We start from the raw sequence: 26,559 nt of genomic DNA, 5'->3' as shown, positions 1-26,559 counted from the left end.
CCACCTTTGCAATATGTGCACCTCCATGCAGCTCGACGCTCTGGTCCAAGTTTGCGGTACCCGGTCTCCGATATACCCGCACAGCTATAATCGAAATTACGCTTGCATCCCGCACACTGTACTCCGTCATTTAAATCTTTTTTACAAGTATCGCAATTCATCACTTCGACAAAAACTTAAAAATGTTTGTAATAAGAGTATAAATTATAAACAAAATGGTATTGAAGATGAGTTAATGATTGCATAAACAAAGTGATTAACAGAGGAATTGCGACACTATTATTGTATAAATAAGGTTCAGTTTAAGTACACTTCTTAGGACACCGTACAAATAAAATATGAATACGTGTTATTTGCAACGCGAATAATTCGTGACTACTACTATGTGTATATATTTGCAGAGTCAGCCTTGTCCAGTTGTGAATAATCCACCAGAAGTATCTGCCAACGTCGGGCCGCCTTCTGAGCCTCACAAACGTATTGAACACCACAAGGTAATCAATCATGCATTAATATATCTTCAAAGTGTAATTATGTTTGTCTTTTTCTGTCTGATTTAAAATTTATCCTTATTTCAGAACATGTATTTAAGCAACTAGAACTGCTAAGTTTAATTTGTGAAGTGAATTTGGTAGACTGCTGTCTTGACACCACCATACATAAATAATTAAGCTTGCGTTCTCCAGTATACCCTCTGAAATTAATCAAGAAATCCTGTAGTGAATTACTTTTCAAATGGGACAGTTATTTAAGTTATAAATAATATATGTACCAAACATCTTTGTAAGATATTTAATCTATATTATACTATACATCTTCAGTCGCGTAAATTTTCTTATAAAGTTTGTTAGTATTTTCGTTTTTTATTAATTTCGTAATTTCGTTATTTAGTAAATGTTATGTGTAAAAATAAATTTGTACAATATTCCGAGTAGCTGTTTGACTTGATTCCTGCTGAGAAAAACCATCACCGAGCTGTTATCAACACCGTTCACCGTTATCCATATCATCCGAATGATGGGTATCCACAGTCGTTTTAAGAATCTTACCCTACCTCCAAACTATGATACGAACTTAATCTTCTACAGTCATTCATATTATAACGATATGATATGATCAATTTTGAGTTGTCGTATACTTTCGAATGCTCAAAAGTTGACATTATTGTTACACTTAGGTGTTGCAAGAGATTGCAAGCTGTTTTCGCTTATTGCCAAATAATCTGAGCACAAACCTTTGCGAGGGTATTTTGTTTCTTCACTGTTAACCATTATTGTATCCCCAGCCACCCCAAGTACCAATCGCGACAGCTCCGCCTGCCGCTGCTCCAGTAGAAGAAGCTAGTGCTGCAGAGGAAAGGGAGAGAAGCCGTTCTCCGAGCGTGGAACGAGTTGCTGCTACTCTGAAGAAGTCCACGTTGAATCCCAATGCGAAGGAGTTCAACCCCAGTGCAAAGCCATTCGCGCCGCGGAGTCCAGCCACTCCCTCACAGAGCAGGTAACCGAAAGAACGCCGATTTAATGGTATACCTACACCAATGAATGTAAACAACCAAGAGGCTAATATAGCAACTGGGATGTGTTTAAAACCCTAAAGGCTTTTATGTGACAAATTTATGTCAAATTATTATTAACATTATATTTCATATCACAATTCGAATGTCAAATACAGAGTTTATCAATTTCCATTAAAGTAAAACTTGTCGCATATAAAACGCACATCCTCATTGTAAAAAAGAGCTGCTGGTTACAGTATTCCCAAATCAATACGAGGGTCCTTGAAGCTATGCTTCTGCTATAAGTCGCACTCTCACCTCGAAGACCTAGGTCTTTGGGAATTGTAGATGTCCATCCCCAGCGGTAAGTTTCAAAAGTAATATTATCATCAGTCGGAAGACGTCCACTGCTGCACAAAGGAATCCCAAAAGGTTTCCACGACGATCGGTCCTGCGCTCTCTTAACCCAACGTATTCCGGCGATCTTGACCAGATCGTCGGTCCATCTTGTGGGGGGCCTACCAATACCTCGCCATTCGAGGACATTTCTGCCGCACCGGCCATCTGTCCGTCGAACTATGTGCTTATAGATATAACATTAATTAACCAATATTGTAAAAAAATTGTTTGACAAGAACCAAGTTTGCATGGCAATGGCTAAATAAGACTATAAGTGAAGACAGCAAGCGTCGCAAATATGTCGGTGGCAGTGAGTCATAATTTTTTGTGCCTTTTGGTGTTGAGACACTTGGCCCGCGGGGCCCAGATGCGCGGAGAATTTACAAAGTCTTCGCGCCTCAACAAGGCTACTGGAAAACCTAGCACTGGCAGCTATTTCGATCAATGGATCAGCCTAGCTATGGATAGCTAGTAGTTGGAACGAGGACGAGGCCAGTATTCTTGCTACTCTTCCATGTAGTGATTGTTTTAGTTTTATGTAGTCATAGTATTGTAAATATAGTTATAAGATTTGTTTTGTTTGAATAAGTAGACTTTAAGCTGAAACCATAATTTGTACCATGTTTATGTTGTTTGATGGTGATGGTGATTGTTTCACATTTAAATTAACTGTAATTTTGATTTTCATCAGACCGAATACACCTGGCACGCCAATGGGCGTGGGCGTCGGTGGCATGGGGCTTGGCGGCGTGGGCGTCGGCCTGGGCGGAGTGGGCGTGGTGGGAGCGGGCGTGAGCTACGTGCCCGCGGCGCCGCCCGGCCCTCACATGGTGAGTACCGTCAAGTAGTCATTGGTGAACACACCGGGCACGTCGGTGGCATGGGGCTCGGCGGCGTGGGGTCGGCCTGGGCGGAGTGGGCGTGGTGGGAGCGGGCGTGAGCTACGTGCCCGCGGCGCCGCCCGGCCCTCACATGGTGAGTACCGTCAAGTAGTCATTGGTGAACACACCGGGCACGTCGGTGGCATGGGGCTCGGCGGCGTGGGGTCGGCCTGGGCGGAGTGGGCGTGGTGGGAGCGGGCGTGAGCTACGTGCCCGCGGCGCCGCCCGGCCCGCACATGGTGAGTACCGTCAAGTAGTCATTGGTGAACACACCGGGCACGTCGGTGGCATGGGGCTCGGCGGCGTGGGGTCGGCCTGGGCGGAGTGGGCGTGGTGGGAGCGGGCGTGAGCTACGTGCCCGCGGCGCCGCCCGGCCCGCACATGGTGAGTACCGTCAAGTAGTCATTGGTGAACACACCGGGCACGTCGGTGGCATGGGGCTCGGCGGCGTGGGGTCGGCCTGGGCGGAGTGGGCGTGGTGGGAGCGGGCGTGAGCTACGTGCCCGCGGCGCCGCCCGGCCCGCACATGGTGAGTACCGTCAAGTAGTCATTGGTGAACACACCGGGCACGTCGGTGGCATGGGGCTCGGCGGCGTGGGGTCGGCCTGGGCGGAGTGGGCGTGGTGGGAGCGGGCGTGAGCTACGTGCCCGCGGCGCCGCCCGGCCCGCACATGGTGAGTACCGTCAAGTAGTCATTGGTGAACACACCGGGCACGTCGGTGGCATGGGGCTCGGCGGCGTGGGGTCGGCCTGGGCGGAGTGGGCGTGGTGGGAGCGGGCGTGAGCTACGTGCCCGCGGCGCCGCCCGGCCCGCACATGGTGAGTACCGTCAAGTAGTCATTGGTGAACACACCGGGCACGTCGGTGGCATGGGGCTCGGCGGCGTGGGGTCGGCCTGGGCGGAGTGGGCGTGGTGGGAGCGGGCGTGAGCTACGTGCCCGCGGCGCCGCCCGGCCCGCACATGGTGAGTACCGTCAAGTAGTCATTGGTGAACACACCGGGCACGTCGGTGGCATGGGGCTCGGCGGCGTGGGGTCGGCCTGGGCGGAGTGGGCGTGGTGGGAGCGGGCGTGAGCTACGTGCCCGCGGCGCCGCCCGGCCCGCACATGGTGAGTACCGTCAAGTAGTCATTGGTGAACACACCGGGCACGTCGGTGGCATGGGGCTCGGCGGCGTGGGGTCGGCCTGGGCGGAGTGGGCGTGGTGGGAGCGGGCGTGAGCTACGTGCCCGCGGCGCCGCCCGGCCCGCACATGGTGAGTACCGTCAAGTAGTCATTGGTGAACACACCGGGCACGTCGGTGGCATGGGGCTCGGCGGCGTGGGGTCGGCCTGGGCGGAGTGGGCGTGGTGGGAGCGGGCGTGAGCTACGTGCCCGCGGCGCCGCCCGGCCCGCACATGGTGAGTACCGTCAAGTAGTCATTGGTGAACACACCGGGCACGTCGGTGGCATGGGGCTCGGCGGCGTGGGGTCGGCCTGGGCGGAGTGGGCGTGGTGGGAGCGGGCGTGAGCTACGTGCCCGCGGCGCCGCCCGGCCCGCACATGGTGAGTACCGTCAAGTAGTCATTGGTGAACACACCGGGCACGTCGGTGGCATGGGGCTCGGCGGCGTGGGGTCGGCCTGGGCGGAGTGGGCGTGGTGGGAGCGGGCGTGAGCTACGTGCCCGCGGCGCCGCCCGGCCCGCACATGGTGAGTACCGTCAAGTAGTCATTGGTGAACACACCGGGCACGTCGGTGGCATGGGGCTCGGCGGCGTGGGGTCGGCCCGGGCGGAGTGGGCGTGGTGGGAGCGGGCGTGAGCTACGTGCCCGCGGCGCCGCCCGGCCCGCACATGGTGAGTACCGTCAAGTAGTCATTGGTGAACACACCGGGCACGTCGGTGGCATGGGGCTCGGCGGCGTGGGGTCGGCCTGGGCGGAGGGGGCGTGGTGGGAGCGGGCGTGAGCTACGTGCCCGCGGCGCCGCCCGGCCCGCACATGGTGAGTACCGTCAAGTAGTCATTGGTGAACACACCGGGCACGTCGGTGGCATGGGGCTCGGCGGCGTGGGGTCGGCCTGGGCGGAGTGGGCGTGGTGGGAGCGGGCGTGAGCTACGTGCCCGCGGCGCCGCCCGGCCCGCACATGGTGAGTACCGTCAAGTAGTCATTGGTGAACACACCGGGCACGTCGGTGGCATGGGGCTCGGCGGCGTGGGGTCGGCCTGGGCGGAGTGGGCGTGGTGGGAGCGGGCGTGAGCTACGTGCCCGCGGCGCCGCCCGGCCCGCACATGGTGAGTACCGTCAAGTAGTCATTGGTGAACACACCGGGCACGTCGGTGGCATGGGGCTCGGCGGCGTGAAGTAGCGGCCTAACGCCGCTATGTTTCGCATAGGTTAGTGTCGAGGACTGGAGCATTTTTTGCATTGGCGTATGGTCTGTCCCAATCGATTGAGTCGCCAACGCGGCTCCCGGATATGGATAGCCACATGCCGTCCTTATTAGATCTTCTACTGACTACACATCCCGATGGTTACCAGGTCTTTGTCGACGCCCCTCTCGGAACGCCCGACCATTGCCTGGTCAGGAGTGTAGTGCCTATCCGACGCCAACGTCGCAGACCACCAGCGACCCGCCGCGTTTGGCACTACAAGTCAGCAGATTGGGATAGGTTGCGTTCCTTTTTTGCATCCTACCCTTGGGGCAAGGTTTGTTTCCCTTCGAATTATCCTAGTGCCTACGCCGTTGCAGTAGCCGATGTGATACTGCAGAGCATGGATATTTTTATTTTATATTAGATCGGTGGCAGATCACAGCCCTGGTTCGATGCGTCAGTTAAAGCAGCATCTGACTGCAAAAAACAGGCGTATCGAACTTGGGTTGCGGCGCTAGGCACAAGGGATCCGAACTGCAAAGTTCTTAAGAGGAAATATAACCGTGCCTCCAAATTTTTTAAGCAAATCGCCCGTGCGAAGTCAAAGCACGTCGTCAAAATCGGCAAGCAGCTTTCCAGTTACCCGACCGTAACACGCAAGTTCTGGTCGTTGTCGAAAGCTGCTCTTGGTAACTTTAGCCAGCCGTCCATGCCGCCGTTGCACATGATGAATGACATCCTGGCCCATACGGCAAAAGAGAAAGCCGATCTCCTGTGCGCTTTTTTCGTCTCCCAACTCGACTCTTGACGACAACGGAAAAACACCGCCGACCATCCCGCGGTGTCAGAGCTCTATGCCTATATACATATACAATTCATACAGAAAACTGTTAGGCTCTGTTTTCGTTGGACGTCAGGAAGTTGAGCGGGCCGGATGGCATTTCTCCAATCGTGCTTAGAACGTATGCCCCTGAGTTGACGCCGGTGCTAACGCGTTTATTCCGGCACTCTTATTCCGACGGCGTAGTCCCTGACTCATGGAAGTCATCACTAGACTCATTGATCAACGACGTTGATTCATTGAACAACGGTCGGTCGGCAGGTGATCTTCTGGTATACCTAACACAAAGATGGGCTACGGCTATTGAAAGCAAGGGGGAAGGCCTAGCAGTAAGTTAAACGCTCCTCTCAAAACTTCCATCATTTGGGCTTCCCGAGAGCTTGTGCAATTGGACCTCCAGCTTCCTTACTGGGCGCAGTATACAGGTCGTTGTCGACGGACATTGCTCGAACCCGAAGCCCGTGAATGCTGGAGTGCCCCAAGGCTGTGTGCTATGTCCTACGCTGCTTCTTCTGCATATCAATGATATGTTGGACACCTCTAACATACATTGCTATGCAGACGACAGCACTGGTGATGCGGTATACACGGGCCATGCAGGTCTCTCTCGGGAAATCGTCGACTGTCGTTTATGGGACCAAATGGCATCTATTCTAAATCGAACTATGAAAAAATTACGTAAATCAGAACATAAATCTCAGAGTAATCGGTGTGCACACATAAAAAAAATACCGATCGAAATGATAACCTCTTCCTTTTTGAAGTCGGTTAAAAAGTAAATAATCATAGAATTACATCACGGAGCAGAACTATTTCAAAATTTATATTCTTCTTTTTTTAGTATACGACGCTAGGATTTCTTGAAGTCTAGCCGGAGAATTAATGATGTCATGCCTCATGTACCTCTCATAACAAGTAAAGGATGACAATGAAAAATATTCTCTGAATTTATTTACTAAGTCGTTATGATTATTTAACAGTATTCAAGGTAGAATAAATGGGAATGTGTTTCCTCTAATATTTTCAAACAACTTAATTTCTAATAAGCGTTCAAACCCAGTTTAAAATATCACATAGAACGTTAATTAACACTGTTAAATAGAAATACTACTTATTTGATAAACATTTTAATAACATAATTAAATTTTTACTTTCAATCAAACAGTATACCTAAATGTTTTTAATTACCGTCACAAAAATAGGGTTATAAGACAGACGCATCTTGGTGGCTATTACGTATACAATACGGGCCAAATTTCAATCGATATTTAAAAAAAAACTTATGAACACAGATGGCTGCAGTGCCGTACGCGATGATGGCTGCCGCTGCCGCCGCGTCGCAACAACCGCCCGCCTACTTGCAGCATCCGCACCCGCACCCTCACCCACACCCGCATCCGGTACGTATGGACGCACACACGTGTGACACGTGAAAATAGAGTGTTACACATTTAAATCAAACACTTTAAAGGATTAAGGGGGACCAGTCCCCCTGAAAACGTGATCCGGAAATGTCTCGACATGTCGGGTTAACCAAAATAATAATAACAATTTTACTTTTACGCAGAATCTGAATCTGAATGTAAAAACACTGTTACAATTACACGCGTTTTAATCCCTTAAAAAGTGTTTTATTTAAAATATGGCAAATTAGAAATAAGCCAATAATTTACAAATTTCGTTCAATGTATCATTTTATTCATAAACCAGTAATTCGCTGCCCCGGGTGCTCATTCCGTTGCCACTGGCAATATTTCTTTTCTTATAAATAACAAACATTTATGTCAGCAATAAAAAATAAGCTGTAATTGTTCAAGCAATTTTATCAATCTTGAATTACGTGCGACAACTTCAAGCGATTACAGTGTATTTACATTATTTTGACGTTTTCACTTTTCAGTAAACATGAACTTTTACGATATTCCATATTATTTTTATTATTATTGTATTTTTCTCAATGTTGTTATCTTATCTAGGTTATAGTCATAGTTTAGACCAGTGTTTCTCAACCTTTTTTAGGCCAGGCCACAATTTTTAAGCTTTAAAAATTATTTTGTTCCCTTAAAAATATAAATGATAAGTTTTAGGAAGAAATCACTATAAAATTGTTGTCAAAATATCTTAAGTAAAATTTTAACATACAGTGAAAAACTGAAATTAAAATTTTTTTCTATATTCATTTAGTGCGATCCTTGCGCTTGATGCGCAAGATGATGAAGTCTCCGCGTTGTGTATATCAAGGCGAATATTTTTTGCACATTCTTGGAATTTGCCTTTTTTTTGTTAAATTTGTCACCGATATCAATCATTGCATTTAAATAACCCAATGCGAAAGGAATATTGTCGTGTCGAGTCCATTTTTAAATTGCCCCCCTGTGAGGCGTTGTTGCCAAGTTGGGAAACACAGACCTTTAAACATATTGTTTTATACAATTTATTCTATGAAACTGTCACCATGCCGATTGTATCACGAGCTATTTTGGAGAAAACATGTTGCAATAAATACGACGTCCAATTTATTTTATATAGGCGCTATTATTTCCGTACACGATTGAATTAAAAAATATGAGACTTATAAATATTGTATTGAGACAGATACTATTATAATTTGAATGTGAAAAAAAAAACGAATTGGCCAGAAAATTTTACTTTTTGACTTCTAATTCATCATATTTAGGTGATATTCACAAACAAAAAGATTAATTATAATATAGAGTATTTGTTTATAATATCATATAGCCAGGAAATGGGCAAATGGAAATGGCGTGTGAGTGCCGCCAGTACGCGCAACCTATACTCGTGCTGGCTGAGAAAAGACACAGACACGATTCGGTGAGAGAGGCGTGCTGAGTGGGGGAATACCAATACCTTTTGGAAACTGTAATAGTATTGCGTGTGTGTGTGCGTATTAACATGACCACGTGTGTTGTTTGCGGTTTATTAACAGCCAATAGTGCTTTCTATCTCGAAATCTCTTGAGTAAATTAATCAACTTTTGCAATTTAATCAAAACTATGACAATCAACCACACTCTGTGTAAAAGTATAGTTTTTGTTCACCTATTTGTAATAATAACTTTGATTATTCCGCCCGAAAAGTATTTTTAACGTTTTGAACTGCAGTCCAAGAGCTGAATGAATATCGAGTATGTCCTTTTACCACCCGTTTCAGCCCCTCGCTCCCAAAAGTATTTCTGCATTGAGACTAAAGGTTAACCCCCTTATTCATAATGGTCTGCTAACTTAAAGCTTAAAGCATTGCTAATTGTCACTCTGTCTTCTTCTATTGACCTAAGTCAGAATGAGAAAACACTGTAGCAGCTGTTTTAAGTTAGTGGACCATTATTTGATAAGGGGGTAAGAGTTTCCTCTTAAGCTTGGTTTAGTATGTGACGAATTGATATTTTATGGTTAACACGTTGTGTGAGTTTTGGGTTTTTTTTAACTAACTAATTTTGATTTGAGTGAATTTAATAAACATGTTTAAAAATATTAATTTATTATGATATTTTGGTATTAAAGGAAAACTTCTATAAGAATACGCTACTGACTCACACTAATACTAGGAGAAAAATGTCGAACCATTGGAACTTGGTATTTATTATTGATATGATACGTTATTTGACATAAGTTAGTTATACCTATTTTTACTTACTTCTTTTGGAGTGTTTGACAATATGATTAGAGTGTATAATTTTTAATGTATTTCGACGGACGTTGGCCTCACCACGTTGTAGTTCGCCCCATCTGAAGTTTTTTGGGAGGCTGATGTTATTTTTGAAATGCAATATGACCGCCGCTGAAATTTGTCATTACAACAATATGGATATCATTTCCAAGCGTTTTAGGGTGACTTGAGTCCAACTTCGAAGATAGAAAATGGTTCTGTAACAATTTACATATAGTTTTCAAAGATTTGAGGATTGCTGAGAACGAATTTCAAATTACTTTTTACCACGTCGCCGCGACCCTTTAAATAATTTGGATATCGTTTTAAAAGAGGATCCATTAATCAAGAAATCACAAGTGGGAAAGGAGGTGCAGTGAGATATTGATTTTATATTTTTTGGTTTTCAAAAAATCTAATCAGACGCACAGCATATATTCGGGACTAAAAAGTGAAAAAGGTCCAAAATGCTTGCGCGAGATATATTTGGGACATTCCTCCACGAAGTCACATTACTCCATATTTGATAAAATATAAAGTTTTAAATATGGAGAATAGAAGACGCCTGCATTTCGCTGCTCTACTATTTAATGTGGTCACATCTAAGGCTCCCGCATATTTATATAACAAATTGAACTGGTTAAGCAACACGAATACCTTGTACCACGCCAGAGCGGCGCTACACGGTCTTCTGTCTTTTAGATAGGGTCGGTCAGTAGGTAGATAGTTATAAGGCAACTAAGTGCTGGAACAATATACCACCACCTTTCAAAGCATCCTTATCTGTTTATTCCCTCAAATTAAAAATGAAAATATATCTATTACATGAATATCGAAGTCAGTATTCCAGCATTAGTTGTGTTCAAAGAGACTGGGATCTTTTTTGTTTTATCTTATTATTTGTCATTATTAGGAATTATTAATTATAATTACTCTATTTATGTTTGCTCTTGTTTTTAAGTTAAGTTTAGTAGATGATTGTTGTTTATTATAGTTATACTGTAATTCAGGCGAGGTGTCGCCCCTGAGGTTCATGTGTCACGCGGGGGTCACACAAGATCAGCGTTGCAGCACACTTGTGTTGAAACACATGCTGAGTTGCTCCTTTTTAAACGCCACACGTTTTTATATTTGTATATTTTTAAGTTACTTCTTTTTGTTATTTGTGTGTGTTACAATAAATGTTTTTCTTTTCTTTAAAAAATAAACAAGTTAGCTACTACAAAGTTCAAGCATATATTTAAAACAAGGTCGGTTAAAAAAAATATTAGACTCATATTTTTAATATTTACTATCAAAAGACATTTATCTTTAAAGCGAAGTTTCCTCCGGGGTTAATTTTACGAGTCCCTCAGTCAATTGCCACAATTTCTTTGCGAGCACAATATCCTCTGTTCTAGCACTTGGCGAAGCTTCGGCGCAGTCTTCAAAATACTTTCCAGTTACTTGGTCACAATAGTCCGAGACAGCAACGTATAGAGACGTTTGAGCGCCTTCGTTTGGCGTCTTGAAAAAGAAATACAGAAGTAAACTACGCAATCTTTCCAAAAAACTAGAGCTTTTGTACAAAGATGTGTTCACTTGTCCTGGATTCAGGCTGTTCACGACCACTCCGGTATGCGCCAAGCGTCTCGCCAACTCCTTGCTAAAAACCACGTTGCAAAATTTACTGTTCGCATAACTTTGGATGTAACAATACCTCTTGTCGTTTATGTCTTCTGCGGTGCCAAACTTATGCCACGCGGACGATACAACCAAAATACGACTTGGCGCAGACTTCTTCAACAACGACACTAGAAGTACAGTAAGAAGGAACGGCCCGAAGTAATTTATCTGCATATCCTTCAAAAGACCGTCCGCGGTGTACTCGCGCTTTGTGCAAATCGCCCCGGCGTTGTTTACCAGAACGTCCAATTTGGCTTCACTCGACTTCAGCTCTTCCACAAAATTCCTTACTGACGCCAGTGAGGTTAGATCCAAATGCATATAACGTACTTTAGTGTTTTTGGTTCGCTTTGTTATTTCGTTAACGGCGCGTTGTCCTTTCGCCGCATCACGGCACGCGATAATCACTTTAGCGCCTCTTTGGGCTATCTCTAGCGCGGTCTCGTACCCTATACCTCCACTTGCACCTGTCACGACAACCACTTCACCACTCATCACTTTCTCGTCGTAACATTTCCCGGAAGTAACTTTGTTGAACAGCTTTATCAAGACAATTGTTAGCAAGAACCAAAATAGCCACATTATAGCGTTTGTCGTGAGATACTAGTAATAGTTATGTAATTACAACAGATATTGATAGTGTTATCGTTGGCGACTGTAGATTATTTGGATTAATTAAAGAAACCAGAGCTGTAACTACGCCCGTGTAGTCAGCCGGTAACTGAATGACATCTATTCGATTGATCGGATCATTCCGCGCATCGTACATGTTAGATAGATACTTTAGTTATTTGCCCTGGCTTATAATATTCTAACTCTAGAAGATTTGATTGAAACAAAATTTTTGGAGTGTAATTGTTGATTGTGACACGGTAGACATTTCTAAAAGCAGTACTCAAAGTACTGTTTTTATTAACTTGTCGAAGTGTTATTAGGGAATTAGATCCAGAATCTATTACCGAGTAATTTGCTTATATCGTTAGTTGTCTTATTACATAGAACATTATGTCAATTAACTTTTTATTGACTTTTAATTACGGATAGACATACACGAACAGCTTTTTGGCGTATAGTGCATATTAACAGGTGCTGGTTTTTTTGGGTTTTAATGCGGTTCAATTAAATTCTTGAATAATAAGTGGCCCGGAGGAAACATTTTTTTTTACATATCGCTTTCAGTGCGTTTTACTAGCTTCTTGTCTCATCTTTTCTCGAAATGACCACGCACTAACTCCTTCAGAAATATGCCAAGCCAAAATTTTTTTTATTATGTTTATCCTCTTTTTTAACTGCTCACATGATACGTATATTAGTGGAAACTTTATTGGTGTGTGTACAATTTTATATGTATTCTTGTAATTTTTATAAATACTGTATGTTTCCCAAAAATTAATAAATAAATAAAATCATCACCTCAAGCGACAAAAAAGTACACAATGTGTTATTTTTTTAAAGCGATAACTCTTATTTATAACGATGTGAATCGAACCCGCGGGTTTTCAAATTTGTGTAAGAATACACAGAAAAAAATTGTCGACGCAGAATAACAAAAGAAAACAAGTTATAAGTATCGCCGCTATTGATGAGAAATACAACGGCTGATAACTGATGGACAAAGGCAAACAATTTCGTACCCAATTTCCTCTCTTTCAAATCAATAGACACCAACAAATTGATTTGTTGATCTAAAATTTACAAAATTTACTTAGCCACTGGAAAATCTTCATGAATCACATTATTATAATTATTATGGATAATGCTCTGTACCATTCCTTACAAAAGGAATTGAGTGAGAGTGAAGATTTATTTGAAAGGACAGAGATTCGAAGATGATGAAGCCGTAGTCGGTGCAATACAGGAATTTTTAAGTGTGATGAAGAGCTTTTTTATGAAAGAAAGCTGAAAAAAAAGGTATACCAAGTGTCTAATGCTAAAAGGCGAGTATATTGAACAATAAAATAAAAACTCTACGTATGTTGATTGAAAACGTTGCCTAAATTAGTATTTAATAAAGGCTAAGCATTAAAAGTTATAGTTTTTATTAATTTATTAACTACAATATACGTAATTGACCCTCTTATCAATGTCAACGTATCTTTAATGTCAGTTAGTTTATAATTCATAGTACATTCTCTTATCATTTTATAATGTTATGATAATTATGACATAATAATCAGTGGAGTTAGTCGTTATGGGTTGATTAGGTTAGCTTAGATTTTCATAATAGTAATAATGCACAGATATCCTATCAAAAACGTTTTTTTTTTTTCTTATTTAGAAAAACTACACTTACAGATTGTCCAGTTTAACCCAAAGAAGACACTAGATATTGCGATCACCGATAAAAAGTCTCTCACATCCGATACATCGAGCGACATTCAGTTCATTTGTTGCTTGGAAGAGAAGGCCTCTAAAAAGCTTGGTGTACTCAATAAGGCGAAACAGTACTTCAAGCCACAGCGTGCAGCTATATAAGGCGCAAACTCGGCCCCACATCGAGTACTGTTCTCACTTCTGAAATTACGAGCAATTGAGTAACACAACAGTTAACTTAAGAATAAAAATGTTTTGTTGTTTTTCGGCTTTGGTATATTCAAGATGGCGGCCGATCAGATGAGTCTCTCTTTATATTATGTGAAATATTGATAAATAGCAATATATCATGTACAACAAATAACGATTTCGTGCTCTGTTTTACATCGGACTAGGCACGCACGAGTTATTAGCAATATTATTCACTCAGCCTCAACAAGAGATAACTAATTTTTCTTCTAGATAAGAAGGCATATTAACATTTATAAATAATCATTTTCGTGTTGTGTTACTAGATATATGGAGCTGCGATGGGGGGCGGGGCCCCGGGTGCTGCCGCGGCGGGGCAACACGCACCCATGCCCGCGCAGCCTCAGAGAAACTTCAGAAAAGGTATGTATATTGGTGTACCTGGTATATCACACACAATTTTATCATTTCTTTGTTCCACTCCTCTACTTTTATCTGTCATTTATACAGATACTATCAGTAATATAAGTATATACTTTATTGAGTCTTTGAAAAAATCTAGTGGCCTAATTAGTTAGTTAACATTAAAATGGTTAATCTAATGACTTAGACATAAAAGATTTGAATTCCACAAGATGATTTCTGTTCAGAAATTAAGGAAATAAAAGCTGGAGTGCCTCAGGGAAGTGTATTAGGTCCAGTCCTGTACCTACAGTCCCTACTTTACACAAATGACATTCCTGAAATAGATAATAACGCTGTTGCGACCTTTGCTGATGATACTCCTCTAATGGGCGTGGGTAATAATCAAAATATTATGTATGTAATATAGTATGTACTGCGTATTAACCTAATATTTCTATGAATTTTAGATTCATAAAAAAAAATTGGACCTAGATTTAGGTATCTATGGCACCAAAACAACTGTGCTTTTTGGCGACATTATAATACGGTAAACAAAGCTTTTCGGCAATAGAGTGTAAACTTTTTCAAAGACTCAATAAAGTATGTACTTATATTGCTAATGGTGGCTGTATAATTGACATAATATAACACTAGATAGGTACAATAAATATAGTTAAATATTATAGTTTGTGCGAGTGAAGTATAATAATAATAATAATATTGATACACTTTTTACACAAATTATCTTGTCCCAAGTTAAGCATCTATAGCCTGTGTTATGGGTTACAAGACAATGATATATTTAATACAATATACTTACTTAAACATACATTAATACATTTAAACATCCATGACTCGGAAACAAACATCCATATTCATCATATAAATGCTTGCACCTACCGGGATTCAAACCCGGGACCTCCAGCTTAGTAGGTAGGTTTTTTGCTTGATATAGTAGGTGCATGGTGATTGTACTGTGTCCTGTGTCCAGGTATGCAGGTGGCCACGGCCACGGGGCAGCCGCTGCTGGCTCCGGCGCCCATGCAGCCCTTCATGCCCTATCCGCACCCGCATCCGCATCCGCACCCCGGCCCGCCGCAGCAGGCGCTGCAGTACCAACACATGGTGAGTCACTATCTCATGAATATTATTATTAACATCACTCACTAACTGCGTCTTGACCTAATTATATAAGCCAACTGACTAAGGATAATTAAATCGCCACTATGCCTTCGCTACCAATTACCTATTCTATTATTATATCTTTTATTATATCCAATTCTATTCTGAGACCTTCCGGTGTTATGAAAGAGTAGTAAATGACCCCTAAGCTGAAAGGTTATTTGATACATATCGAAAATAGCCCATCCCTCACGCGTTTTTTGACAATTTTTTTTATTTTTATTTTATTATGATTCAGCATTAAAAATACATACAAATTTAAACTTTCGCCCTTGTACGATCTACAACAATTTTTGTATCACGATTTTTATATTATTCTGTTCCAACCACCAAACCGATATAGGGTTGCAAGATGGCAATCGAATACAATAATTGTAGTACGATATATTTGGTAGGTCTGAAAATCGGTTGCATCAAAATTTTAATAATTGATTTTTTTAAATATGTAATATGGCAATACGACGTTTGCTGGGTCAGCTAGTATTTATATAGTTTATTCTCTATTACTTTTTATGAAATAATTTATACTATGTAATCACGATTCATATATTGTATGCAGCACCTTACAAACTAAATTGCAATGAATATTACACCCATTGTAAAATACTTCATTCGATTGAAAAGATTGGCTGTTGAATTTCATATTACTTCTTCTCACTAGTTCAACTTTTTCCGAACATATGATAAATTCAGTAATTTAAAAGAAATATTTATAGTGACAATTCAAAAGCGCTTACTTTAAGCCTGAGGCCTATCGCAGACGACAGACTATCCGTGACGCATTTTTTAGTCTGTGATAATAAAACACATAGAATTATATGCAGTACTGCAAACGACGCACAAAAAGTTTGACACACAAAATATCTTCGTATAAAAGACCGCGTCGTACAAAAAGTGCGCCAAGAACATATAACATTCGCGTTAACATGCGTTAGCGCAGACGACGCTCACTTTAGTCCGTCGTCTGCACTTGCTATAGATTGACGTGTATCACGGCGCTAAACATCGATGTATGGATGTTGATTCAAGAAATAGAAAACAGACCAGCGCTGAATGATTCATCTTTGGCAGAGTATCATGAGAGAAATTAAAAAAAAAAAATGTGGTATGAAGTCTTCTTAAGAAGTTACGCGGGGTCGACTTTTGTTAACATGCGGCGCCATGGAGATCGTGTTTTCGCGTCTTCGTCACTGAGGCCAAGGTATTTCATGTCCCTTTGGACATTCGTCATCCAGGTAGTTTGGGGTCTTCCCCTACCCCTCTTTCTTGCAGCCATGGAAAGGCACTTTTTCACCACATAATCATCGGGCCTACGCATTACGCGTCCGTACCATCTGAGCCTAGATTCTGTTATTTTGTCGGTTATGACTTCCTCTTTAAAGCTTCCTCTTATATATTTATTTTGTACTCTGTCCTTGAGTGTTACTCCTCCCGCCCATCTCAGCAAACGATTTTCGGTGGTATGTAGCTTTTGTTCATGGGCCTTTTTTCTTGCCCAAAATTCGCTACCGTACAGTAAGGCTGGTCGTACTGCCGTTTAATAGACCTTGCCTTTAGTTTTTACTGGCATTTTAGCGTCACGTAGCACCCCTGTGAAAGTACACCACTTTATCCATCCAGATGTCGTTCTCTGTGTTACGTCCACTTCTATAGAGATATCCGCAGAGAGCGGATCCTAGATACTTAAAACTTTTAGCTCTAGGGAGGGCCGTGCCACTTAGCGTGATGCCCGGGTCAAGTGAAGGGTTGGGATTGAAATTACAAAACAAATATTCTGTTTTTGTTCTGCTAATGCGCAAGTCATTATGTTCCAACGACTCTCTCCATCTTTCTAAATCTTCTTGTAGCTCTTGGACTCTGTCAGATATTAGTACTACGTCGTCAGCATACAAGATATTCCATGGAGTTTGTTTTTGGATTTTTGCCGACCGATAGTTCATGACAACATTAAATAGCAGAAGGCTCAGTGCACTACCCTGATGGACGCCAACTTTTTTATGGAAGCTGTTGGATGGACCGGCTGAGTTTCTGACGCAGGTTTGGACGTTGTTATACATATCTTTAATGATACGTATTTAGCGTTCAGGTATACTGTGCGCTCTGAGCGCCTGCCATATAAATGTCCTTGGGACTCGGTCAAAGGCTTTTTCTAGGTCTATAAATACAATCCAAAAATTTTCACCATTTCTTTTAGCATTTTCCATGATCAGTCTTACAGCATGAATTGCGTCCATGGTTTCCTTTCCGCTTGTGAAAGCAAACTGGTTTTCCGTTAGCGAGATTATAGATGCTAGACGTTCACTGAGGACTCGTTCCCAAATTTTCAGGGCGTGTGATGTGAGTTTTATTCCACGAAAGCTTCCGCACTCTCTGACGTCTCCCTTATTTTTGTAGAAAAGAACAAGTATGCTTTTTCTCCATGCATCTGGCATTTCTTCAGTTGTTAGGATATTATTAAACGAATTAGTTAGCCAGACTTATCCACCTGCTTTCAGGGACCTCCACAGTTCGGCTGGTATGTCACCAGGCCCGCAGGTCTTGTGGTTTTTCATTTTCAGAATGGCCTTTTTGACTTCCGTGATAGTGATTTGATTTACGGGTCCCTGTATTCTTGGTTCTTCGATTTCAGCCTGTCTGGGAAATTCCTCATTCAGCAGTAAATGGTAATACTCATACCACTTTTTACAATATCTTTATCAGATGTGAGTGGGTTGCCTTTGTTGTCCTTGATGTGTTTTGTAGTGCCAAAATCCTTCGTGTTATTATATTATAATGCTTGCTTAAAATTCTCTACTTCTTCTTTTTTACGTCTCCAGTACCTACGAAATAATACACTGCAATCTCTGTACTTCCATTGCGTGGACATCCCTACTGTGCTGCCGACAAAATGAGCGAAACTGTATGTCGTGGACGATGAGTCTGTTAAATATCTGCCAAAGACATTTTGCGCGCAATGCAGACTTTTTGTGTGCCGCAGACTCGATAGCACAGAAAGTGTGTCACCTGCGATAGGCCTGATGCAATGGTGTGTTGTGTCCGCAGGTGCGCATGTACCACGGCTCCGAGGCGGGGTACGCGCCACCGTCCGCGTCGCCCGCGTCGGCGTCGCCCGCGCTGTACCCGCCGCCGTCGCCCGCGCACACGCCGCACCCGCACCACCACTACCAGCAGCCGCCCTTCCAGGTACCACCACCCCGCCGGCTACATTATGGCTACCACAACGGCGCCTATTGCTGCCGTGAAACAGTTATGTGTACACAGTGCTGTGTTTCGGTCTGAAGGGCGCCGTAGCTAGTGAAAATACTGAGCAAATGATACATGTCCCAAGGTGACGAGCGCTATGGTAGTGCCGCTCACAATTTATGGGTTATTCAAGAATCACAGCAGCACTGCGTTGTAATGGGTAAGGCGCATCAATTACCATCAACTGAACATCCTGCTTGTCTCGTCCCTTATTTTCATTTAAAAAAAATCAACAGTTGCATATAAGAACTTTATATACACCCATGATATGAATCATCTAAAAGATTCTGAAACAGTTAGCTTACTGCTAACATTAAAAAAGCCAGTCTTAGTAACCATTACATCATCCAAACGAGTGTTGTAATGTTGTACTGAATTTCATTACAACACTCGTTTGGATGATGCAATGGTTATTGGGACATTGGGTGTTTTAATGTTGGCAATAAATTAACTGTTTTAGAATCTTTAATAATTGATTTAAAGCGTGGGTATAGATAAAACTATTAATTCAACTACACTCGCACAGAATACCAGTCAGAAGTAACGATCTAATGCCTAGTGTTTTGCATAGGTTAGACTCGAGGAGATTTCGGACGCAATGCTTGCTTTGGGGAACTGTAAAATAAATTTTTTGAGCCAATCCGAATGATATCTTATAAATAACAATGTGACAGATGTGTTTTACACTAAGTTTTGAAAACAGGTGCTCTGCCCCCTGATGGGTCCGGGCGGCGGTGGTGGCCATCATCACCATCACCACCACGTGGCGTACTTGAACGTGGCGCCGCCCACCGCCTCGCCGCCGCACCACCCACACCATCCGCACCCACACCCACACCAAGTGCAGGTGAGTCACTCAACCAACGCAACGCACACTATGACATATTGATGGATACTCGATTGATGTTTTTTAATTAAAAGATAAGGACAGGGTAGCGTTTTCCTCTATGGTTATAAATATACCTAACACAGTGTCAACCTACTTTAATGTCAATCGAAATGTTGTTACACTTTGGTAGCAAAGAAAGCCAGCTAAGTAAATTAATTCCACTGAGTAAAGCTAGCTAAGTGTAAACCTACTATAATAAAATGAGCCTGGCTAAACGAGAGCGCGCGTGCATCTCGCGCATAAGTAGCCCTGATATACCATTACAGTAATTTAAATTTTAAACAGAAAAAAAGGGCGCAATCCCATTTTTTATTCAAGGGGAAAAATTTGATATAATGTGCCTTGAAATTAGAATTTCGGCGGGTTAAAACGGTTCATCAAGCCGTTGGCGAGGAACCAGACAAGTTGCACTGGAGCAAGGCTAACAGCTGGCAGCTTCGAAGTGAATGAACCAAGGCTGGCCTATCGAACCCCTATTTTTTCCCCTTGCAAACGAGGTGAAAAAAATGAGTCATTTCGCCATTTTGGCGACGCGTTGCACTATGCGTGCAAGTGTTATACATGTCCTTTCGAAAGAATGAGACTAAAAAGTGTAATCTAAATTTTTGCTGAGACGAACGTATGCCCGCCTCAGATAGCTAGAATCGCCGACAGGAATTTGACAAAGAGTTCTCTTTTCGTTCGTCTACCCCTTGAGCAGAATATTTATAATACAGTTAAAGCGATATGGCGGGGGGAAAGTAAGAACTGTTGTACCCTTTCTATACAGGTGACCACGCACAGATTAAAAATTGATTTAATCGAGATACTGTCATCGATTAAATAAAGTCGTAACAATGGAATGGTCAACAGTTCACAATGCCATTTTTTTAGTATGTAAACCACACTTCTAGCGACATAATGAACACGTGAAGCTATGTAACATGGTGCTCACTTGGAATGGAAGGGCATTTTGCCTCCAAAAAGCTTGGTATACCTCAGTAGGGCGAAACAATACCTCTTTCAAGGCACCGTCGGCTGTCGGCAACTATATAAGGCGCAAATACGGCCTAAAATGAAGTATTGTTCTCACTTCTTGACAGGCGCTCCCCAGTACCAGCTTCTTTCATTTGAGCGCATATTGGGAGGAATACAACGAAAGCGGCTCGTATCATCGACGATCAAGTAATCTCCGATCGGCTTGATTCTTTGGCGTTACGGTTTCTCTCGGGAGTGCTCTGAAATTTCACCCGCATCATATTGAAAACTAGCATTCCACAAACACACGTTTTGCGTTGAAATTCTTGCCTCGCACAGCCATTTTGGCTGTGCGAGGCAAGAAATCAATTACCCGCTGCAGTTTTCCCGAACCGATACGACTCACGGACCTTCAAGCACAGAGTATACTCCTACAAGTCCTACTCCGGCGACATATCTCTTGACCCCTTGTTTTGCAAATGGCCATGGGCGGTTGCCTCATCACTACTCAGCCATCACGTGCGTCTCTTGCCCGTTATCCCTTTCAAATACAAAAAATGTGATGCAATTAATGCAAAAAAATCAATTAATTCACAATTACCGCTTCGCGAGGAAAATTATTCGGAGATTTTGCAGTGACGCTAAAGACTATCAAAAAATAAAGACTTGCTGCAGATCTATTTTTATTGTATTAGAATGTACTAGAATTAGTTACCAGCAATGTTGTAAAGGGACATGAGCGGAGATACTTAGTGTACACCAGTTAGCCAATGAAAGTTATCTACAATTTAGATTGTTTTATTGTTTCAGCAAGTTCTACTACCACCTCAGCAGCCATCAGGCGGCTCCACTACCCCCGGCGTGCACGGATCGCACCCTTAAAGAATCGAACCCACCACCCTGAGTCTAGCACGCACCACTACGCCGCCGTGCTAAGCGCAGCCCTACGTTCACTATGTAAATTTTACAAACACGAATTATTACTATCACCACGTACATGTCTTTGAAGAATTCCTATTTGTGTGTTATGGTGGCGCTTATTTTTTTGGTTCCGATATAGTCGAAAGTGCAAAACGCGTGTTGTTTTCTGATTAATGGCAATAATAGATACGTAAGGGCTAAATTTATGTTATTAGTATTAAAAGACATAATATATTACATAAAAAACGAATAGTAAGTATGAACCTTAAAGCAATACCTACACTATATTATACTTCTAGCTGTATACATTATAAAGTACTTATTCACCCTTTTTTATGGGTGGCAAAAATACAAGAAATTAATAGTTAAAATTGTAAAGATAAGCGCTACATGTCAACCAAATAATTATAAAATAACAGATAAATCTAATTTTGATTGGACAATATTGATCGTTTGTGAAAACAAAAGCTTTTGACAACGTAACTTTTCTTATATTAAGTTTTTGACGAAATTCTTATAGTTGTAAGTAAAATAACTTAAATATTATGTAGTGACAATGTTAGGTCGGCTTAGCACGGCGGTAACGAAATGGGAATGAAGCATTCTACATTATTTATATAAGTGTTAATGGATGCGCTCCTCGAGTGCCGGCTCCGTGCCGGTTGTGTATTATAAGTAGTGTAATTGTATCGGCAGACGATATTTGTCGGTGCTTTGTATTTATTTCTAATCACAATTAATCTTAAACTTATGAAATATTTATAATATTCCGATCAGATACGTGTGATACGGCTGGGGTTCAGCCTCGTGTCTATAACCAAAAATAAATCTATTGTTTCCACATTTCACTTCCAGGAAAGGTTAAGGTCGTTATTTAAATTATATTTAAAATGATATTCCAATCGAACAAATGCATTGTGAGCCAAAAATCTAACTCGACAAATTTCGTCGGCTTATAATGTTGCGTCGCGTGCGCATGCGCGTGTTGTACGTTAGAGTCCCTCCTCACCCGCACCATACAACTTGTTTGTTATTGGTTGTGCCCCTTGGAGACCCGTTGCTTTATTACTTGTGGGAATGTTAGCCTCCTTGATGGTCGAATTAAAAATATATCGCATTCATCTTTCCATTGGAGAATTGAACTTCTTGAATCTTATTTGAATAGACTAAAGTTTTTTTTATATACTTCAATTCATATAAACAGCGCTCTATTTTTTTATAGAGGACTAATCCAATCTGGATTGTCAACTAGATTTTCTTTTTAACTGCTCTATATTTTTTCATTCGGCCATTTTGTATGATATATTGTACATATAAACATGCATAATATATAAAAATGTATTATAGTATATTTATAATATACCTACAGTTACTGCCTTATTGCGTTGTGCGAAAGTGCAAGCTGTGTAAAACTATAGAAAATATATATATTTAAATGTAATTACTGTAATTTTTAACAGCATTATTGTATTGCAAAAATATTTAGTGGATATTATGTAGATGTGACAATAAATGGAAAATTGATAAAATAAGCAGTTATATCTATGCAGATGTGTGGTGTGAAAGTATTGAGAGCTTTATAAGTTACTATTATATTATTCGTTGTAACTCTGCAATATTTGAGTGATACTTGTTATAATAGTGGCGATTAACATTTATAATGTAAATATTGAAAGGAGTTGTAACAACTTATAATCTAATAGCTGGCAGATATGTCACTAAGGATGGTATCTATAGAGTGTACTTAGACTTAACTTGGCCGAGTAAAGTAAAAAGTGTAAGCTTAGCCTAATCTTTAGTCATTTGAAGTTCTGCTGAGCTTAAGCTAAGGCGGCCCAATACAAAAGTCAACTTCGCTTTTTATCACACTCAGCTTAGTTATACATAAGTAAAGTCTTTAAGTACACTTTATAGATTTCAGCCTTATTCTTATTTTATCAATGTTCTTTATTTTTGGGGTGATATCTATTGTTATTATCTAGTGCGTTAATTTTCGCCCTTAACATAGACATACTAGATGTCTACGTCCTTGTAAGGCGTGCATAAAACAAGAAAACGTTATATTGTAACCGCCCTTCGACCCAAAAACTGTCCTATCGTCAAACACGCGCTTATCCACATACTCCTATGTACAATCAATATGATGGACACGCTGTCAGACTAGTTTTTATGTTGATAATGCATCAGATCGCCTGTGTCATTATTGCGCATAATTTATGTAGCTTCATAGAGATATTCTAGTGTCCTATGAATTTATGAGAAGAGCTGTGTATTGATATTAAGAAACGTGGAAGGTGTATTATGAGGTGGTTGGTCGCGATACATAAAAGCATTTATCTGCACATGTTGTGGGTATATAAATTTAATAAGCTCTTCTTATGTTAGCGACAGTCCTGTACTGTTATATGCATGATGTACGCATTTTTAGCCCTTATATGTATTTAGTGGTTTTCTACGATCAAATTCATAAGTTTATTGTATGTATTTTTGAAGAATGTTTGAAGAATAATATTTATGACGCTAAAGCTGACTCCGGCGATGTAAACGATGGCCGCCGGCGTGCCACGTGTGTGTATGTGTGTCTGTATGTAAGGGGGGCATAGTCCATGACCTCCGCGCGGTGCTCCCTGGGTAGCGCCAATCGTGGACTCGATATTCACATAAACGCGCGATACTATATCTCCAAATATAACTTGCTATCAACCCCACGCAACAAGGTAAACATTACATGTAGGCTACTCATGATTATCAAGCTCCCAGTCAGATACAGTATTAAATTAAATACCTAACAATATAGTTCACTCAAGACCTCATTCTAGATCGTATTAATCCATCGCGATGGTATAAAATAAACATGTCAATCGTTAAATTGCGTACGATACGCCGATGTTTGTTTGTGTTGCTACTAGGGCTGCCTACTTTTTTTTAGACCGAATATAGTATTTTTGAATTCAGTACCCATTAAAATATAGTAGACATTGACTTAAAAGAAATATTTTAATTTAATTTTTATGAATATCTTCTACTATTTGAGCTTTTATTGATAAGTTTTTATTTTTATGGAACCCTTTGCTACCATCATTACTATTTTATTTTATATTACAGAACATTTTGGCTCTATTAATATACATTGCTCATCACTGAAAATATGGGCTTTGTATGCTGATAAAATACAGTAGTATCGCCTACTATATTATAATTTTAAAATATTAGTAGGTAGACACCTTAAATATTGGGATACTATATTATATAGTAGGGTTGGCAACCCTAGTTGTTACTTTCCTTGCCCGATACGTTCATATGCACATGGTGTGTTACTCTAATGGAGTAAGTCTGCCATGGTTGAAGCCGAAACACACATTATATTTGGAATATCCTTTTGTCCTTCAAATAAAGAGGCTTACCGTGATTCCATAACATGGAAGTGGCATAGGGAACTGGCGGCTGAGTTAGCTCCACCACATACAGGGTATGTGATATGCACCGTGAGCACTGCACAGTGCTATCACTGTCGAAAATTCGTTCTGTTATGGACTGCCAGTATACTGACGCAGTACGCTAGGGTAATATAGGACGTCATAAATCGCCGCCATATTGTACTGTGAGCACTGGCGTTTTCGAGGTAATGTACTCGCAGTACTTTGATCACGTGATCAGTCAAAACCAGTCGGGTGCCTAACGTTTTATAAACAATACCTACAATCTCTAATACTAATACTACAATACATATAATCCCAAATATTTTTTTATTTGACAAGACTCAGGAAACAGTTTTTTTTTAATGAACTAGATAAGTTTAATACAGTCATTTGAATGCTGCGTCAAAATATGCGGCTGACAGTATAAGGAATTGCGTTCCGTTTTAAATAGTAACCTATATAGTAAGCTATAAAGGAACGGCTTCGCAGTATACTAAATTTATGTCACACTGTACAGTGCTCGCAGTGCATATCGGAACATACCCACAGTAAATATAAAACTGATGTTTGTATAACAACGTCATAGCGTTAAACGTATGGTTTTAAAAATAGAATATTAGCCACGGTTTCAATGAAAAAATAACTTGTTACAAATGAAATTTTAATCCAATTTTTTCTCAATTTTTTCAGCTCAATGATCAAAGAAAACTTAGTCATAGAAATGGATATTGTATTGATATTATCATAAAATAATAAGTGACTTCGTATATTCTGTTATTTTGAAATTTTCATTACTGTGTCAGTTAAAAACATTGTGGATATTGGTGTTAGTGTAGCTGGATTACGATGTCGATGCGTTGTTTACCTTATTGTAGCTTGGGTGGGTGGTTAACATAAAACTGCCACAGTAAGTAACTTCTTTGCGGTTGGGTACTAAGAAATTTATTGAAAGCTCAGTCATAGATTCATAGTCTTATCCAAGTTTCTACGTTAGACAATTTTGTTGTAATAATTATTATACTTTACCCATTGGTTGCTTTCCAATAATCCTATCGTTTTTTCCATAACTTGAAACTTTTCTTGAGATGCTTTGAAAAATTATTTGCAAATCGACGAGGAATTTCACTATTATTAAGGATTGGTCCAAAAAGTGATGAGATGAGGAAGACGTTTACCTGATTGTAAGTGAAACGCCCTGCCCGTTACAGTTCAGTGTCACTGAGGATTCATCATTGAAGCCAAAATTTGAAGGGCACTGCGACGCGCTCGTGTATTGGAGATAAGATCTTAAGTGTCATTAGCTCCGTAATTACAGCTGGCGTCATCGAAGCCACAGTTACTGAAGTGAACAGCCAGCTTTGAATACTTTGTACAAGTATCGCGCCAGTTGAATGCCAGTCAGTTATCGTATACTTACTTATACTTATAATATTGCGTTAATACTGAAGTTGAGATCTCATGTTAGTTTTTTGATTTTAATAATGACTGATCCGAGTCTATCAGGTTCTGTTCTAAAAGAAACGAGTTTTTATTAATCGCCAAGCACGAAAAATGGCGAAAAACATTTTAGGCATATGTGTTAAAGAAAGGTAGGTCAAAATTTTGAGATTTAATTTTTATATTAAAATGGTAAACTAAAATTAAGTAATTGGTAAGCATGGTTTAAATTACTAGTCCGTAGTGGCCTTTTAATATTTTTATTTTTTAAACTGTATAATTGAAAGTTTTTTAGATTTAGGCCTTC

At 41.2% G+C, this 26,559-nt stretch overlaps 2 protein-coding genes across 2 annotated transcripts; one reads left to right on the top strand and one right to left on the bottom strand.

Annotated features, from left to right (window-relative positions):
• Positions 1-5,011: 5,011 nt before the first annotated feature.
• Positions 5,012-18,494, top strand: LOC126969707 (forkhead box protein L2-like; the record flags this gene model as incomplete). Its single annotated transcript, XM_050815254.1, has 6 exons — positions 5,012-5,044; positions 7,259-7,366; positions 8,706-8,798; positions 14,126-14,222; positions 15,196-15,329; positions 18,429-18,494. Coding segments are annotated over exons 1-6 (501 nt in total), but the record flags the coding sequence as incomplete, so codon positions are not given.
• Positions 10,906-12,051, bottom strand: LOC126969843 (retinol dehydrogenase 11-like). The gene has a single exon (XM_050815415.1). It carries the CDS (start codon positions 11,877-11,879, stop codon positions 10,944-10,946), a length of 936 nt encoding a protein of 311 aa, XP_050671372.1. The 5' UTR covers positions 11,880-12,051; the 3' UTR covers positions 10,906-10,943.
• Positions 18,495-26,559: the final 8,065 nt, after the last annotated feature.

This window comes from Leptidea sinapis, chromosome 19 (assembly GCF_905404315.1).
Source record: "Leptidea sinapis chromosome 19, ilLepSina1.1, whole genome shotgun sequence".
Taxonomy (NCBI): Eukaryota; Metazoa; Arthropoda; class Insecta; order Lepidoptera; family Pieridae; genus Leptidea; species Leptidea sinapis.
The sequence above is the reverse complement of the archived record's forward strand: the minus strand, read 5'-3'. Positions and strand labels throughout refer to the sequence as shown.

What these genes read in the sequence shown, in the direction of transcription:
- LOC126969843 (XM_050815415.1), bottom strand. Translation starts at nt 11,879, where the DNA reads ATGTGGCTATTTTGGTTCTTGCTAACAATTGTCTTGATAAAGCTGTTC.